At 50.6% G+C, this 18,093-nt stretch overlaps 2 protein-coding genes across 2 annotated transcripts; one reads left to right on the forward strand and one right to left on the reverse strand.

Moving 5' to 3' along the window:
* Positions 1-11: 11 nt before the first annotated feature.
* P4HTM (prolyl 4-hydroxylase, transmembrane) lies at positions 12-18,022 on the reverse strand. The gene is made up of 9 exons (XM_054640418.2): positions 17,728-18,022; positions 17,576-17,657; positions 7,803-7,993; positions 6,660-6,756; positions 4,516-4,678; positions 2,713-2,898; positions 2,215-2,305; positions 1,646-1,769; positions 12-350 (listed from the first exon to the last, which is right to left on the reverse strand). The coding sequence occupies exons 1-9, from the start codon at positions 17,974-17,976 to the stop codon at positions 121-123; spliced, it is 1,413 nt and encodes a 470-aa protein (XP_054496393.1). The 5' UTR covers positions 17,977-18,022; the 3' UTR covers positions 12-120.
* Positions 9,444-15,546, forward strand: LOC129125142 (secreted frizzled-related protein 5-like). The gene is made up of 4 exons (XM_054640428.2): positions 9,444-10,447; positions 11,175-11,347; positions 12,284-12,373; positions 13,537-15,546. Exons 1-4 carry the CDS (start codon positions 10,122-10,124, stop codon positions 13,869-13,871), a joined length of 924 nt encoding a protein of 307 aa, XP_054496403.2. The 5' UTR covers positions 9,444-10,121; the 3' UTR covers positions 13,872-15,546.
* Positions 18,023-18,093: the final 71 nt, after the last annotated feature.

Below are 18,093 nucleotides of genomic sequence, written 5' to 3' on the forward strand. Positions count from 1 at the left end.
GGCGCCGCCGGTGTCTTCCACGCTTTATTGGCGCGCGACGCGGCCCCGCCGCGCACTCGGCCCGCGGCGCCGCCCCCCCCCGCCCTGCGCGGGAAAAGGGCACGCGCAGCATTCCCGGCACTACAGCTCCAGGTGCACCCCGCTGTAGGCCTTGTCCACTGTCCACTCGCCCGGGGCTCCGGCCCCGGGCCCCGGCTCGGACCCCGCAAAGCGCTCCATCTCCTGCTGGAACTGCTGCTGCCGCCGGCGGTTGGGGTCCACGTTGATCCAGTTGTTGGCGATCCACTTGGTGCCTTGGGTGACCAGGCAGCCCCCGTGCAGAGCGAAGTCGTCCAGCTCCCCCACCCAGCCTGCGGAGCAGAGCCCCGTTAGACTGTGGCTTAGGAAGGCAGACACAGCTGGGACCACACAGGAACACAAGGCTAGCAAACACCGATGCCATCTCTCCTGCCTGCACTACCTGCTTGGATTTGAGCTCAGATACATCTTCCAGCAGTTACTTTTCCCTCCACCCCTCCATCTTAGCGCTATCTCACCCTATCGCCTGCAAGGAGTTCATCAGGGCAGGCTCCCTGAGTGCAAAATGCCCACTGCCTCCATCTCTGCACTCAGCACAAGTGGCTCTCACAGTCCCCCAGATTGTGATCCTGATCACAGCCCGTCTTTTTCAGCTCTCTTGGAAAAAGGAAGGCTGGAATAGAAGAGATGGGTTCTGTCACTAGAAGGCCTGAAGAAGCCAGAGGCTTGAAGCCGTTTTAGAGATTGCATTTCAGCAGTTCTAAATGATCTGTTTACAATGAGCCTATCGTTTTTCTGTGGCAGACTTGCATCAGCAGCCACTTTCCATTTAGGAACAAATTGCTCGTAAAAACACAACAGGGCTCTTCTAGTAGGAGAGCGACAATTCTTGCTATTACCACCCAACACCCCAAACGCTGGTCTTGTGACCTCCTCTGTGGATTTTCTGGAGATGGAAACATGGGCTGCTCTCAGGGGACCTGGGACGTTACACTCCTTCCTCCAACCAAAGCTCAAAATCTGCCATGGAAATCCTCTGGAGCCAAACTCACCAGCAGCCCTGAAGATTCATGTTCATTCCCAGCGTGTCAGGGAAAACCGCACTGCGCTTCGTGACAAAAACAGCCCAAGGACACATTGTGGGGCTGCGGCTGAGCTACAAAGCAGGCACTGGCCCCAAGCGTGGCATGGGGTGGCCCATGTGTCCTCATGCTGCAGAGCTGATGGTTGTGCCTTTGTCTACCTCCCCTCCCCACCCCTTTGGGCAACACCACATCAGTGACACATTTTGAATTGCAGACCAAGTTCCAGCAGGAGTTTCAGCTTGCACAGTGGGATGGAAGGCAGCTGGTGATGGCGAGTGCAGCCAAGGTCTTTGTTTGCTAGCTAGTCCTGTCCCCCAAAGACATCAGGAGCCACTGACCTACTGCCTGTAAACAAAGGCCTTTCAGAGTCAGGAAGCTCCTACTCAGCTGTTGACAAAAAGACTCTACAGTTCCCACTAGCAGGCAGCTACCACCCTTTTTCTGGCTGCTCTTTGAGCTCCCAGCTGCAGCAAGGAGATGATGGCTGTCACCTACTGCAGTCCCACCCCTCCCGAGATCCCAGTTTTGAAGTGAGCCTGTACCTTCTCCATCTGACAGGTAGTTGTACCAGAAGACAGCAGTGCCTTGCTGAGGTTTCACTCGCAAATTGCCCTTGTCACAGTTTTTCCGAGTATCTCGCAGGTCAATGTCGTTCTGGATCAAAGACTGGACAGAAACCATAGGGAAGATGTCACAAACAGGGCTGGAACAAGGCACAAGCACTGGGTTGCCCCTGCCCCTCACCCTTGCCTGAGTGTTCCACAGAATGGCTTAAGGTTGATGCAGGAGCTTTCATAACCCCCCTGGAGCAGCCAGTTTCAGGCCCCAGCAGGTTCATAACCTGTTTCTGAGCAGCTGCCATTTCTTAACATTTTGCCTGACACCTCACACCTCTGAGCAGGGAGAGCTGAGCTGTCAAAGCTCTGTGCCTCCTCCCCTGTCCTCAGAGGAAAAAGACTCTAAGTGGAGCATGGTCTCCCCACTGCTCTAGCTGCAAATGCTAATGCACACCAACCTAACACACCAGACCCCTTCTGCAGCCACAATGAATAAAGACATTCCAAGAGGGACTCAGAATCCCCAGGGGTAACACATAGGGAGGTTAGTTTACCATCTCTTCGTACGTCCTGTTATCAGCAATAGGAAAGACTGTTTCACCTCCCCCAGTCACGTTGTTCAGGTAGAACAGCACGGTCACATACCTGCAAGAAGAGACTGTCAGGAGACACACCTGGAGCAGGAGGAGATGCACAGGACTCCCCATGCCAAGCTGCTCCACTATAAATACCGTGGCTCCTCCAAGACATCACACTGCACGTGATTTACGCCATCAGCTTTGCCCCAAGAGTAACACAAGGACAACAAAGAAAACCCCTGCCCAGAGTAAGGAGTGTGCTTGTAGGCTCTGCTGGGACAGGCCAACCCACTCCACCTTCCTTGCATGGACCCAGGTGGGATTTGCCCACGTCCCCTTTAAAACCCCTTCATGCCTGTGATGTCCTGAGCTGGTTTGTGAGCCCACAACCTGAGCACTGAGTCCCAGGTGAGATGAGGCAAGGCAAAATGGCTCTTCACACCCCTTGTCAAAGGTGCTCAGGGCAGAGCTTACCGGCAGGAGGTCTCAAAGGGAGCACTTTCATTGGCAACAAGCTTGGTGTGGCTGCAGGCAGTCTCGGGGAACACGGGGCCGCTGTCCATGTGGGCGTGGTAGTGCCCTCCCTGGTCATAGCGCACAACCTGCAGGGGCTCGCTGTGCTCCACGATCTCGGGGGGCAAGCGAGTGAGGCGCATTACCCTGGGGAGGAGCAGAGCTGCTGAGTGCAAAGCCACCCTCACCCCAGTCAGCCACTACTCCCAAGCAGTGAATAAACCCAGAGAAAGAGAACCCCCTTCCCAAAAGACCGGAGAGACGGATGGGCTGCAGCGAGCATGCCAAGAGACAACCAGGTCCTTACTCATCTGTTGGACCATCAGCATCGGCTCAGAAAACCCTCATCAGGGTTAATAAAAAACCAAAACAAAACTAAGGAAGCATCTCTAGCAGGACTGCTCTCAGGAAGACTTTGCTTGCTCAGCAAGATCCCTTCTGTGCATGTCCCTGGAGCCTTCATGTTCCATCTCATCACTTCTCTGGACTCCTGCACACCACCTACAGACCTCAGGGACAGTTAGCAAAGCACAGGACCCCTGCTGAGAGTGAACGAGAGACTAGCTCTAGGAACAGTCTTGTCACCTAACTCACCTTTCCCTGTTGCCTTTTCAGCAGCCTCCCCCAGGGCAGAGGGGCACTGGAAGTGATCAAGGAGACCGGAGCCCTCCTGCTCTGGGATTTTTCCACTGCTACATCTGAGATCATCCCCAAGGCAAGCAGGTACGTCTTGAGACCTGCCAAAGAACACTCAGAGCTCTGAGAATCCGGACTGGTGAAGCCCCTGGGGCAGGTGCGAGGATAATGTGGCACCCGGGCAGGATGGCAAAGCCCCTGCAGGCGCTGCCTGGTCCCAGGAGGACCAACAGCCTCCTTCAGTGCTGTGTCTTCACATCCTTCTGACAGTGGCCAACTGCAGAGCGTGCAAGCGGAATACCAATGCCTGTGTGTGCTGGCTAGCTGGCATAGAGAAGGTGACAGCCACAGTCTGCTCTAATCAAGGCAATATGTGACCCCATTTTCCCACTGGAATGCACTGAAGAAAAGGAGGGGCCAACAGCTGTTTTTCAGGCCTCAGGACAGATTTTACCCACCCACGTTCTGGGTGAGGACCAGCACCACAAGAACAAGCGAGTCTCCAGCCAATTATCTGAAACTCACTACAACTACATGATTTGGCCTTTGTGCTGAGCTTCAGCTCTTCTCAGTATCAAATCTGAGATGAAGGGAAAGGTAAGAAGTTCTCCCATCTGCCATGAGCTGCCCTACAATATGTGTGCTTGGAGGATTAAACTAACTTGACTAATTTAAGGTGAAGTCGTGCTTTTTAAAAAGTCAGCTCTGAACAGCAAAGACAAATTTCAGTGAAATGCATGAGTAACTAAAGCAAATGACAGTAACTGCTGGCACCTAGACAGCATTGGAACCGGGCAGTTTCTCCCAGTAAGCTCAGTTACTAATTAGAATGAATGATTTCATATACTGCCAAATCTTCCTGGTTTTATACGGCTGTTCCCAAAAGTGAATGGAGATGCTGAAAGGCTCGATTTTTTCTTTTTCCCTTTCCACAGGACAATGCAAATTCTTCTTCTAATGAAAACCTCCTCTCTCCATTTTGTGTCTGTGTTCATTGTTTATACTCCAAGGACTTTTCACACAATTAGGAAGTGTGAATATTAGCAAGTCTGCCACTGCCTCTCCCAGCACATAGGTGATGTTTGTGCCTACCCAAACCCAACCTCCCCTCAGCTCCCTGGCCCTTACCTTTGCCGAATGGCTCTCATGACCTGGTGTGCCCCCTCGCCCTGGTACAGCCAGGTGTGCTGGCTATTGCGCACCAAGTCACTCATCTTCACTTTCTGGCTTCCCATGTACTTGTGGAAATCACGGATATTCAACTGCTTGAACTCCTCCAAACTTAGCACACCTATGGAAACACAGGAAAAGCCACCTGACTCTGGTGCAGGTAACAGTTCTTGCATCTTGTACTTGGAGAACCACCAGCTGAGGGCACTGCAGAAACTGCCTTCCTCACACAGACCCCAGTCAGGGCTCACTGTGTGCAGCACAGGCTGCACCCCTTCTGCCCATGATCATGGGCTCCAGCAGTGCTCTCGCCTGCAGCAGGGGACACAGAGCAACCTGCCAAAGTGAACTGTGCAGGGTCAGAACTGGGACAGGCAAAACAACATTTTAAACTTTAAAAAGCTCCTGAAACCCACAAATCAATGTATCAGAAGAGAGAAACAGACACTACAGTTCTGATATGCACAAGAAAGTCTGTGCCGCCCAATGTCCTGAGGCTTATTATTTAGATATTTAAATCAACATGCTTAAGGACAGAGTGGGACCTCACACCACATTTTCTATATGATCTTGCAGGGTAATTAAGAAAAAGCCAAACCCAAAACAAGCAGTACATTCTCCTGCATTTGTGTAACTTCAAAACATAAATGAGGAATGGATGACAGTATGGTCTTGCGTAAATAGAAGTAAGAGAAAAGCAAGAAGTATAAAGCGGTTTCTCCTAAAACAGGTATTTCTTGTTTGCACTCAACTGGAATCAGCAAGGGGTGGACTCTTTCTCAGCATCAGGAAAATCCTTACATTTGTTGTTTCCTCTTTCTGGAGAAGCGAAGCCTTGCACAGCTCCCTGATAGCAGCAAGCAGTGCACTGCCCTAGGCTGCCCTGCACACACCCTGGGCTGGGAGAGGAGCTCACTCAGGCAGCAAACCCAGTGCTGCTGGGTGCCAGCTCTGCTCCCTGGGCACGAGCACCCCCTGGCAGGAGGAAGGACCAGCCACAAGGGTCAGCCAGGGACAGTTCCTCAGGTGCCATATCCTCAGGTCATGACCAAATGATCCACTGTTATTATTCCTAGTGTCTCTCTGTCTGCACTTCCCCTTACTTCCCACAGTCTTTCATGACGCAGTGCCACATCCAGGTTGTGACCTGGTCTCTCAGTGTCATGTACCAATCTAACAACAGAGAGAAGCAGCACTCTGGAAGCAAGGTCCTGCCAATAGCCCTTTAACAGGACCTTTCATTTGTTAATGTCCAGAATGGTGGAAAAGCCACTGAGGACTCAGTCAGACCCCTGCCAAGAATGCCACCAGCCTGAAGGAGAGTTGCACAGGGTGCCCTCCGGATATTTATGCTTTCACACTGCTACTGCTTCAACTCCAAAGCAGCTCCTCCTGGGCAGCTCTCAATGCCAGGTCACTGGAAGAGACTGTGCATTCACTTAATTTGATTAGGAAATGGAGTGTTGCTTAATTGAGGCCACTCTAATTAGAGCAGCAGAGGTTAGAGTGTATGTCCGGACCAGCAGGAGCCCTTGGGAGGCTGGGGGCAGGAGTGGCCTCATGGAATACAGAGAGGTTGCAGTGGCAGAGAGGGGACTCAGCCCCAAAGGCTGACAGACAAGATCACCCCCACCTCCACTTCTTCCACTCTCCCCTCACAGTGACATGGGCCTCTTGGCCTGCTGCAAAGGTCTCCCTGAAAACGGGGGCACATGCAATGTGTGCCTGAACACCTGCATCCCAGGTAACAAAAGCTCTGTATCAGAAGATCCTAAGACCCTGTTGCAGCAGGGCATGAACCAAGGCAGGTCTGACAGGGGAAAGGGAGTGCAGAGTTGTGGTCTGGTCCTGCTCCAGCAAGATCCAAGCCCAGGTAGTGGGACCAGTTAGCCACTAGAGTGGTGATGCAGGAGTGCTGCAGTAAGAGGGTTACCCTGCATGTACTTCCCTGAGAAGGTGTCTAGGGCAGTGCTACTTCCCTTCAAAGAATTCAGCCAGAAAAAAAGGCCTGGGCAGGGACACAGCTCTTGCTTTGCCCCATATGGCTGTGCAAGGTGTCCAAAGTGCTGAGGGTAGAGGGATTTCCATGGAGCTGCTCTTACCATTCCCATCAGGATCAGCTTTGACCGCTGTGTACATCTCCCGGATGTTCTCAGGCGTCATCCACCTGCCGTTTCCAAGTCGGGTATGGGTCAACACCTGAAATTCATAAATGGATCAAAAAAACCCACTGGTTTCTTGCACTCCTGAGACCCTGCAGGAGCCAAGGGGAATTCCCTGCAGGAGGCCTGGTGGGATCTCTTCCACAGCACATCAGCCACACAGGCATCAGCACATTTCTGCAGAAAGACGACTGCAGTGAGAATCATCTGGCAGCCACGCACAGAGTGCTGCTGATGAGTGCTGTTATTTCCAGTTTAGGTCATGGCAAATGACTGCTGGGACTTGGTTAACCAGCCCTGAGGTGGAGAAAGCACAGCTTTCTCTTGAAGGGAAAGTAAAGCTATTGATAATATTGATATTGATGAGTGAATGCTTTTACTTGTCCAAGGTGAGGGCTTGGAACAAAATTCTTCCCTTCAACATGAACAGAGAGAGGCAGAAGCCTGAACAGCTCTCAGCAGGCTCTGACCTTGAGAGAAAGGAGCCTTGCCCTGGGCTGTCACTGGTACAGCTCCCCATACTCCACAGCACTCATGGTGCACAGGGTGGTTCAGACTCCCAGCTTCACCTGGAATGGGAGCCTGAGGAGGGAGACACTTGAACTGTCAGTACCTGCCCTGATGCACCCTGCCATGCAGGGCAAGGGTGCTGAAGAGCTGTGGACAAGAGGCTGATTATTCCCCTTGGCTCATCAATAGGGGTGGCTTTGCTGGGGCTTGTGAATTCACACAGTAAGTTCCCCACAAGCTGCACAAAGCAGGGTCTACGTGACAAACTCACTTCCCAGGACACACAGCAAGAGGCAACAACCCACAGCACAGGAACATTTTATCCAGCATATTCAAAATATGCTGCCAAGGACTGTTGCTGCCTCCCAATAGCATGACAGCTGCTGCACATTGCCCAGAAGCTTCCATTCTGAAGGCCAGCACAAATTCTGAGGCATTAAAATTAAGCAAATTGTGATTGGTATATCCTGGGGTCTGGCCCCACCCAAGCACATGAGTAACCAAGAAAGCATCTGATGAGGGGATGTGCCAGAGGGTCCCCAGCACACCTTCCCCAGTCTGCCCACACTCTACCTCTTTGAGCTGCAGCTGCCCATCCTGATTGTGATCCAGCAGATTGAAAATGTCCATCTGGCTGATTTCGATCATTTCCATGGCTTCCTCATAGTCCTCTGTTGGTAGGATCTGGCTCTTCTGTAGTCCCTTTAGCTTTGCCAGATGGACAATGAGCTTGCACTCCTCCTCTGTCAGGAAGTCAGGGATTTCTGCAGCAAAAGTGTGAGCAGGAACAGAGACTGAGGAACTGTTGCAGTGGGATCCCATGCTGGTAGCAGGACTCTCAGGAAAAAAAATCAAAATAAGTAGGGGGAACATTTAGGAACTAAGTTTGGGACTTTCAAAAACATCCACCCTTCTACCAAAAGGGCTCTCAAAGAGCATACACCACACACCTGAGCTGCTGGAGGCAGGTATTTTTATAGCAGCAGTTCCTAAATGTTTGGATCCTGGGGTCAAGCCCTTAAACTCTCTCACAGATACCACAATGGACAAAGGAGTGAACAAACACGTGCATATCAGTGCATATTACCATTTCAAAGGTGCCATGTGGATCACAGTCTGGGAACTGCTGCTTTACCGGAAGGGAGGCCAAAAATCATTACAGTGGGCAGTGGTGATGGCCAGGGTTTCAGACTTCCTTGCTCTCATGTGGAGAGGATGGCACTTTGCACAAAACCAAATCCCTTTCAGGGGAGCATGGCACAGTGCTCTATTATGAAACTCAAACAGAAAGGAGAAAAATTCTAACTTACTCCCACTCATTCTCTTGATTCTCCCACTAAAAATGGTCTTCAAATGCAGTGTTAAAGAGGAAAATATTGGATGTGGATGATGCCAGACTCCATACTCGGGTATCTCCAGCTTTCCTTTGCAGCACAAACCCAGCAGCAATCAGGCAATTCCACAATCCCAAGCAAATTAAAGTGCAGAGAAATCCATGGATGGCCATGAGGCTGGGAGAATTCTAGCTGCATGGTACACTGGGCACACACTTGGAAAGCACTGGCAAGGTCCCATTCCAGAGCACAGTTGCACTGTGGCCCAGGAGGTTCAGAGGATCCTCCTGGCTGGTGTCTGTCACAGCTATGGTGACCTTGTCATGAGCTGCTGAGACTTTTGAAAAGGGAAAGGAAAACCACCAATGCAGGACAGGTTAAGTGCTCCCAGACCCAAGGTCCTGCTCTCCAAATTGCAGCTCCCTAGAGCTCCTGCAGGTATGTGCCAAGGACATGTTATAGATCAACTACAGCAGCAGTCCTCAAATGGAGGGAAAAATTAATTACTTTCATGACCTGAAATCAACCCTATCGGCTCAAGCTGTCAATAAGCAGTTGGCTTCCTGCTAAGCACAGACCAGAACCAGCCCTGTAGAAAATGAGCTGTTCCTGGGAAGCCCCAGGAACACAATGCAGCCAGCTGTATCCATAACACACTCCAAGGAAACAATTTCTGCCACAGGCAGCACAGGGTCCTTGTGCCAGAGGATGCTTCAGAGCTGGAGCTTCTACTGACCAGTTTGAACCCCATGGCACAGCACCAGGTCCAAATGAACCATGTGCACTGGCAACCAACACCCCCAGTATTTCCAGTTCCCCAAACTGGGCTACAATAATGATGGCTGATGGAACCTTAATTACATGCTGGAGGAAGGACAATTCCATTCTTCAGTGGCAGTAAGGGGATTTCAGAATGAAGCAGGAATTCTGTTAACTGGAAAGTGTGTGGTCACGCAGGGTTGCAAGGTGAGGGGTTTCCAGCTGAGTGCTGCCAAATCTGTCTGCAAACAACTTGGCTCCACAGCTGCAAATTAGTTCCTCTCTGCCCTAAGCTCTCCCAAACAGTTAACTTGTGGCTGTGAGACCATCCTATCTCCCTGCCTGCTCAACAATAGATCCAGCTAAACAAATGCCTCCTAATTGACTTTAAGCAACACTTGATTGCTTTTACAAAAAACAAAAGAGAGGAAAACATTACGGTTTATGAAATAATGACTAATCCTGGAGCAAGAGAAAGGGGATGGGTTGGAGCGCTGGTGTCAAACAGAGATTCAATCTTGGCTGAAAGAGCCCCAAGACACATGGGCCAAGTCATTCACCCCTCCCCAACTGCCCTCATTTCCACACCTGCTGATCTAAGCCAAACCCCTGCTAAAATACAAACAATCGGGGCCTCTGGCAAATGAAAATTGGAGCATTGTCTTCCCCATGAGGGCTCTGAAAGGGCCGCACTTAATGAGGATGGATTGACAAAGAGGTGGCTCGTAGGCTATAAAAGGCATTCCACAGTCAGGAGCAGCTCAGTCCGGGGTGTGCTGTTGGTTCACTCGCTCCAAGCATGGTCAGGTCCCTTGGCAGGCACCCCTGGAGGTTGGGTGGCCCGTGGCTGCTGGGACTCCTGGCCCGCCTGCTGCTCTGGGGCCCTGCAGGCGCCTGGGCGAGCTACCTGAGGAGATCCTCCAGCTGCATGCCCATCCCTCAGCGCATGGCCTTGTGCTACGACATCGGCTACTCCGACATGAGGATCCCCAACCTGCTGGAGCATGAGACCATGACAGAAGTCATCCAGCAGTCTTCCAGCTGGCTGCCCTTGCTAGCCAGGGAGTGCCACCCAGACGCTAGGATTTTCCTCTGCTCCCTCTTTGCACCCATCTGTTTGGACAGGTAAGACGCTTTTATGAGTTATTTCAGTGTAAGTTAACTCCCTGCAGGAGCATGACTCCGTGTGCCTCCCGAGAGAAAATGCATTCAATGTGATCTGTGCAGTCCCCAACAAGCAGTGCTGCTGCTCTCGGCAAGGGACAACTGGATTACTCAGCAGGGATCATCCCTCTGAAAGCAAAACATGAGCATTTCACATCACAGGAGCAGAAATACGTTCCCTCCTTGGGGTTCTTTTGCTCTCTCACCCCAGGCACTGCTGCCACATGCCCTGGCCAGCCCCTCATACACTGCAGTAGCTGCTGGCACACACCAGCTCCACCTCCCACCTCCTGTGCAGCCCCTCACCCCAGCTCCTGCCCCCAACATATGGTTTCTCAGTTTCCCAACAGTTCCAGCAGTAGAAAGAAATCCCCAGTTTTGGTGCAATTCTCAAAGTACAGAGCTGCTAAGGAAATTTGGTGTTTAATCAGGCACCTGTAAAGGTAAGCAGTCTTTGCACAACTAGAGAAGACCCCTAAGGTGAAGGGCTTCTGGCAGCTTGCCTCATCCCTCCTGTCCTCAAAAGTTCCTCACTTACTTCCTGGACATGAATGTTCAAAAAAAAAGTCAAAGATCCCCAAACTGCCTGCTAACCCTTCACACAGCCCTGTTAGGCAGCAGTGTTAGGGCTCGACCCTCAGCCTCCGGGCAGGCACACGGAGGCGCTGAATGCCCATCCCCTCCCCAGGCTCATCTTTCCCTGCCGCAGCCTCTGCGAAGCCGTCAAGAGAAGCTGTGCGCCCGTCATGGCTTGTTACGGCTACCCCTGGCCCGAAATCCTCAACTGCAACAAGTTCCCTGCAGATCATGAGCTGTGCATTGCAGCAGTCTCCGTGGACGAAAATTCCTCAAGCAGGAGAAGTAAGAGGTTTTTTTTCTTCATGTATTTTCCCATATATAATACTGAAAGCTCAAAAGGATGATCCTATGACTTGTTTCTATTCTGCATATTTGTTTCTATTCCGCATATTTCTGGTTTTAAGCTGTATTTAAAAAAAAATACAAATTCTGGTTTTGTTCTCTCTGGGAACCGTGTATAGAAAATTAGCATAACATTGGCTGTGGCTTGTTCCTTTCTCTGCTGTATTCATTATCTCCCTGGGTGCCATCAGACCCCGCAGGGTTTGGGGCAGGGGGGAGGAAAGGCTGCAAAGCCTCCGGCCCAGGCACAGTGGGAGAGCTCATGGAGTGCAGACTCCCAGCAGTGAGTGAGATGTGCTTCCAGTGCAGCTATGGAGCTGCAGCCTGGATCTTTCAGCTTGTCTAGGGCTTAAAAACATGCAAAAAGAAATGTTTTGCAAGCTTTCTCTCTAAACATTAGAAACACCATGAAGGGACATGAGCCTCTGCAGACATGAGTTACACTGGAAAAAAGTCTGTCTGAAGGACTCAATTAACACCCAGATCCTGATGAACACTGGGGAGATTCAAGAGCAGTTAAGGGGAGAACAGACATTTCAACATCATTTCAGCATCACTGGATGGAGTCTGGCCATACCACTGGTTTTGCTGTTTCATCCAAATTAGGAGATCTTCATTACGCATTTTCACTGCTGCTTTAACATGCAGCAACACACACAAGCCTGAACAAAGCACTGACAAGCAGTGTCTGCCTTCACAGGAAGGAGAGTCTAATATTTCCCACCTTGCCTGTCTGAGGTACCTCTCCAGGGCCTGGGTAGCTTAGGAAGAAGCATCACTAATAAACAGCAAGCCACCAGTTGCAGATCTCAAAATTTCATTGTGCCTTTTCCAGTGAAGCTTGACAAGGGTGTTCTAACCTCATTTCTGTTGCAGCAGTGCCCCGAGCCAGCTGCAAGGACTGTGAGCTTGAGGAGGCCAGCACTGCCAGGGAGATCCTGGAAAGTCTCTGTGCAAATGATTTTGGTGAGTACACTCCTTTTCCTCTCAACTGCCACCACTCCCTCCAGCAGCCAAGCAGTGCCATGGACAGAAAATAGCTTTGCCATAACACACTGACTTGGAGAAACTGCAACTTTTACAGCAGATCCCAGGGATTTTCAGTTTCCACCTTACCTGTGAGGTAGCAGGAGGACTCAGCTCCTGCAGCACTGAAAGTGAAGATCTGATTTATTTCTGTGGGCTCTGGTTTGGTTTTGGTCTGTGAGTGCTAAAAACAAGCAGTACTCTAGTTTTCCCTTGCAGACAAACATTTCAATCAGTGCCTATAAGAATCTATAGCAAATTCCACACTAGCTATTTCAAACTTTAATAGTGTTGTTCTAGTATTGTGACTCTTCCTCTCCTAGCCCAAGCAAGCAGCAGCACTGGTGCTGCTCAATCACATGGCAGGAAGTTTTCAAGATACTGTCCTGAATACAGGCACACATATAGCAAAATAAAGATATTTTTCAATAAAAAAGGTTAGAAATCCTGAGCAGCTGTCATTCATGTCACTTCCTGAAATCTCTGCTCAGAGAAAAGTCAAGTAATTTGCACAAGACCAGGACTTTGATGCATCTGCCTGCTTGTGCCCATGATTCCTCCAGGGTTTCTGCAGTGGTACTGATACATCTTTGCCACTCTTAGAAGGGAAATGGATTGAGAAGGAGAAGGAGGCCTTTTCTCCCATGTAACAAGAACAAGAGAAAATGGCTTCAAGTTGCAATGGAGAGGTTCAGATTGGGTAATAGGAAAAATTTCTTCACCAAAAGAATTATCAAGCACTGGAACCAGCTGCCCAGGGAAGGGCTTGAGTCACCACCCCTGAAGGTATTTGAAAGACGTGGTTGTGGCACTTGAGGACATGGTTTAGTGGTGAACTGGGCAGCGCTGGGTCAGTGGTTGAACTTGATCTCTGAGGTGCTTTCCAACCTAAATAATTCTGTGACTCTAAGAACAGTGTTCAGTACTGGAGACTAACCTCAAATGAGAACTTTTAGAAGTTCACTGCAATTGGAAAAGCTTGGAGAGATACTTCCTCACATTACAGAGACAACAGAGAAGCCTTGAGCTGGCTCTATGTCTTGAGGTAGGAGAGAGCTATGAAGAGTAAACAGAACTCACAGCTCTTTTTCCAACCCCTGCAGCAGTGAAAATCCGAATCCTGAGGAGGAACACCACCACCACCATCTCAGACTTTGACCTGGACCCCTCCAAAGTGGAGGTGCTGAAGCACGGCCCACTGCTCAGAACTGAAATCCCTGCCAGGCTCCAGCAGTGGCTGGACATAGACGCCACCTGCGCCCACAACATCATGCGAGGCACTCAGGCAGGGGTCTTCGTTGTCAGTGGTGACGTGCAGAGTGACAAAGTGGTGGTGAACAAGGCCTATGCCTGGCAGAAGAGGAACAGGAACCTGCACCAGGCAGTGAGGAGGTGGAAACATCACCGCTGCCCTGAACAGGCAGGATGGAAGGTCTGAAAAAGCTCAACTCCAGCAACAAGAAACTGCTCCCCTCCCTATGGCTAGAAAACTCCTTTCCCTGGCAGGTGGTGTTTTGGAGATGTACAGTGATATTTCTAGGTGATTTGAAGCAGTCATAGTGCACAGATAGGGCTTCACTACAGATCCCTGTTTTACCAAGACAGAGCTTAAGGATGCAGGTTTAACATGTTCCTCTCACAATGCTCTGTAGATCCAGGATGTGCTATGTTCAGCTTTGCATAGGATCCAACATCACAACAAAACTATGCAGGTGAGGACAAACTAGAAGAAACCTTTAATAACAGTTCCTTCTCGTTCTCATTATCAGAGCTGGTATTTCAGATTCATTATTTTACCCTGAGACATTGATGCTGTCCAAGTGCCTGCTTATTTTCTGTCCAGAGATTACATGAGTCTCCCTGACTGTGAAGTGATAGTTTTTACGTAATGGAGCAAATACTTTACTCTTGAACAGTCTGAGGTAAATTAAGGGGGAGAGGAACCCACCCTGGCTATGTCCAGCCCCTTAAAAACTGCATGCTCAAGTCTGCTCTTGATTCAGGCTGTCCCTTCAGCTTCCTGCACTGAGAGTTGATGAGCATCCACACGAGCAAAAGGAAATTGAGCCATTCTCAAACAGGAAAGGCACAGAGCAGATAGCTGAGGGTTTCTACATAATAGGGAAAAAAACTGTTTTTCAACATCAGAAATTCAGTGTGGATCAGAAGATTCTGGTAACTGGGGATATCACAAGAACCTTGAGAAAAGCAGAGCAGGAGTGAGACATCAGCTGTTCAAAGCTCTGCTCTGGTGTGAACAGCAGCTTTGCTCGGGACTGGGAGGTGATTTCCAGCCCAAGCACAGTAGGATATTGCAGTTTTGATATGGGAGCAGGGGAGAAACCTTTCACAGCTGCCTGGCTTTCCATCTGTACATAAGGAAGATAGAAAATATGGGAAAAATATCGGAAAACTCAGTCTCTCTGCAGCTCACTGTCTCACTCGAGCAGGACTGTCACTCCCTGCAGGGGCACACTCTGTGCTCCAGACCACAGAGCAGAAAAGAGCAAACCCCCAAATGAGGAAACAAGTAGGATTTCTACAAAGCACTGTCCATGGAAAGTTTTGTATATTGGTTGAAACCTGTGGCTGAAATAAAAAACCAAAACAAGCGGGAAAAGCAGCCTTTGGGAGGAATGCTTTCTGCCCTGCTGGTGACGCCGTGCAGAGACAGCCGGTCTGCGGGAGACACATCGGTCTGCTGGGGACACATCGGTCTGCTGGGGACACATCGGTCTGCTGGGGACACATCGCCTCCCCGTGTTCACAGGGCACACACACATTGCCTCCCGGTGTTCACAGGGCACACACACATTGTCCCCGTGTTCACAGGGCACACACACATTTGTCCCCGTGTTCACAGGGCACACACACACATTGTCCCCGTGTTCACAGGGCACACACACATTGTCCCGGTGTTCACAGGGCACACACACATTGTCCCGGTGTTCACGGGGCACACATCGCCTCCCCGTGTTCACAGGGCACACCAGCAGCCCTCGCTGCGGGCTCCTCCTCACACTGGTGCGGGCTGGAACGAGCGCTCAGACACACACACTGCAATTCAGCTACGCCCTGACATTTGTGCAGTGCTTACTTCTCTTCCCCGAGGCTCAGAAGAAAAACACAACCAAATTTCCTATTTTTATTCCTCTCCACTGTCTTGTCTTAGAAACTGCTGCCCAATCCACTGAATCTGCTGTCAGGTGGTCCCTGCAATGGCAGTATCTTCTGAACAGACTGCGTTTGGAAAACAAAACACATAAAAGCTCTGAAGGTTGAAAAGGCTTTGTCTGATTTGTTTTCCATTAGTAGGGTTATTTGATTACTAGAGTTTCCCAACTGAAAACTGCACAGATGGTCTGATTTACAAGCTTTAGAAATGATGCCTTGTAGCCAGAGGGGGGGAAAATAGGGCAGGGATTTTTTCATAGCTCCATAAAATACGCTTGGGTTCCATGCAGATGTGACTTAGCCACAACTAAAAACCAAACCTAAAGTTCCCCTACAGTGCCCAGCCCATGCTCTGAAGCCCAGAGAACACATTAAATCATTCATGAGTGTCTGCTGCTGTGGTCCCACTGCAGCCTGCTCTGCTGAAAGCAAAGATGACAGATCAGGCACTTTCCTGTTTCCTTAAATTGGCTCTTGTATGCTGCAGCATTTTGTGTTAAATCCCCAGAAACTCAAGAGTCTTTGCTAAGGGCTTCTGTATTCACCAAACGCAATTAAGTTAAATACACACTTCCACTAATTTAAGTAACAGAGATACAATGAATTTTTTTTAAACCAGTTGAAATATATTGGTACTGCTTGCATAGATAGAGAAGTCTCTGGAAGTCTTTTAAAGTCAGAGCTGGCTCCTGGCAGGTTCATCCAGGAGATAAGAACTGTCTTGCAACTTGCAGTTTCTAAATAAGGGACTCCTTATCAGAGGACAAAGGAGAACAGACTCATGGCATCTCCAATGGAGAATGTCTGTCACTGTCTGTGATGGCATCCTCAGGGAGCAAAGCTTCCCTCAAAACAAATGGAGGTGCTGGAACAAGAAGCCAAAAACTGCAGGATTACTGCTGCCAGGACAAACCTGCCTTTTATCATCTTCAGCACCTTCCTCAGGGGCCAGGACCAACTGTTTCACTTCAGTGGTACTGGAAAGGCAGGGAAAGAGGAAACAGGAGTTTTCCCCAGTGAGAACCAAAGCAATTGCCTCAGACTGTGGTTCTGGAAATGACACCAGTTTTGTGATGCTGTGGGGTTATCAGCTCAAGGTTGGTGTGTCTGCTTAATGAATGTCAGACAGAAATTCATGGTGAGGTTTTCAGTGTATATGATCTATTTGGAATCAGAAAAAATCCCTTTATTGAGAATCTGAAAGATTCTCTGTGCTATCTTTTCAGAAACAACAGGTTTTCTCTGACTTTGCAATAGTAGGAATTTTGTAATGATTGACTCCTACCCCTCAAATTATTTAGCATGTTGTCAGTGACTTTCCAGAACACAGAGTTCAATTAGTGAGACTTGACCAGTGACAGCAAAGCATCACAGAAAGGTAAAGAAGATTTTAAAATATCTGAAAGGCAGATGTTGTGTGGTTGTGCATCAGAGAAGCCAAAAATAGAGATAAATCTAGAACAGGACACAAAATGGTGGAAGAATTTAAATCTATCAATTCTCCTGTTATTAATTTCCTCAGTGCTGAAGCATCAATACTAAATTGTTTTTTAATAATTTATTAACAAAAGTTTGTCTTTTCCTTGTATTGAGCAGCTTCTTCAAGGTTCTTGCCAGCGATCTGCTGTTCTATTCCTAGTATTTTACAGAAACCTGAAAAACCTGGAAAGGTTCATCTTCCAAATTCTTCAAAGTGGGCCATCCAGAACACGTAACCTCTGCCAATTTTGTATCAACATCAACATACCTTGAAGGATACCACACTCAGTTTAACGCAGCCCCGAGGAACATCAGCACCGGGCGGTGATGCCGAGGCGCGGGGAGTCATGTTCCCCCGGGTGGGTGTAAGGCAGCGGCGGTGTCAGACAGACACGCACACAGCCCCCGCCCCGCCGGCAGGGCGGAAACCCCCCCGCTACCGGCGTGCCCGGGCCCGGCAGCCGCTGCCCCGGCGGGGCCGGTACTCACCGAACAGGAGCGGCTTGAGGCTGAGAGTGCGCACGGCGTGGGCCCTGCCGGGCACCAGCTCCACCCGCTGCGTGTGGCCCACCTGCGGGGAGAGCAGCGGTCAGCGCCCAGCGCTCGGCGGCCCCGGCCCCGGTCCCCGGTCGCGGCCTTGCCTTGATGCCCTCGAGGCGCGGGAGGGCGCGGGCGGGCGGCGGCGGCGGCGGCGGGGGGGCGGCGGGCGGCCCGCCGGGCTCGCCGGCGCTGAGGTGCACGAAGAGCAGCAGCCCCAGGACGTTGAGGACGTAGAGGTGCGCGAAGACCATGAGGACGAGGAAGTAGGGCCGGGAGCAGACGGGCCGCGGGCGGCCCCCCGGCGGGCCGGGCAGCGGGGGCCCCTCGGCCCGCGCCTCCGCCGCCGCCATCGCCCCGGCCCGCCCGGCCCCGCGTCACCACGGCAACGGCCCGGCGGGGCTGCGTCACCGCGGGGCGGGGACAGCGGGGCGGGGACAGCGACGCGAGCCCCCCCCGCCCCTCCCCGC

Source organism: Agelaius phoeniceus, chromosome 11, assembly GCF_051311805.1.
Source record: "Agelaius phoeniceus isolate bAgePho1 chromosome 11, bAgePho1.hap1, whole genome shotgun sequence".
Lineage (NCBI taxonomy): Eukaryota > Metazoa > Chordata > Aves > Passeriformes > Icteridae > Agelaius > Agelaius phoeniceus.

Excerpts from the sequence above, each read along its gene's own strand:
- LOC129125142 (XM_054640428.2), top strand. The coding sequence starts at position 10,122 with ATGGTCAGGTCCCTTGGCAGGCACCCCTGGAGGTTGGGTGGCCCGTGG. Across the intron at positions 11,348-12,283 it reads AAATTCCTCAAGCAGGAGAA|CAGTGCCCCGAGCCAGCTGC; the intron begins GTAAGAGGTTTT and ends TTTCTGTTGCAG. Across the intron at positions 12,374-13,536 it reads TCTCTGTGCAAATGATTTTG|CAGTGAAAATCCGAATCCTG; the intron begins GTGAGTACACTC and ends CAACCCCTGCAG.
- P4HTM (XM_054640418.2), bottom strand. The coding sequence starts at position 17,976 with ATGGCGGCGGCGGAGGCGCGGGCCGAGGGGCCCCCGCTGCCCGGCCCG. Across the intron at positions 6,757-7,802 it reads GGCAGCTGCAGCTCAAAGAG|GTGTTGACCCATACCCGACT; the intron begins GTAGAGTGTGGG and ends TATGAATTTCAG. Across the intron at positions 1,770-2,214 it reads ACAGGACGTACGAAGAGATG|TCTTTGATCCAGAACGACAT; the intron begins GTAAACTAACCT and ends GTTTCTGTCCAG.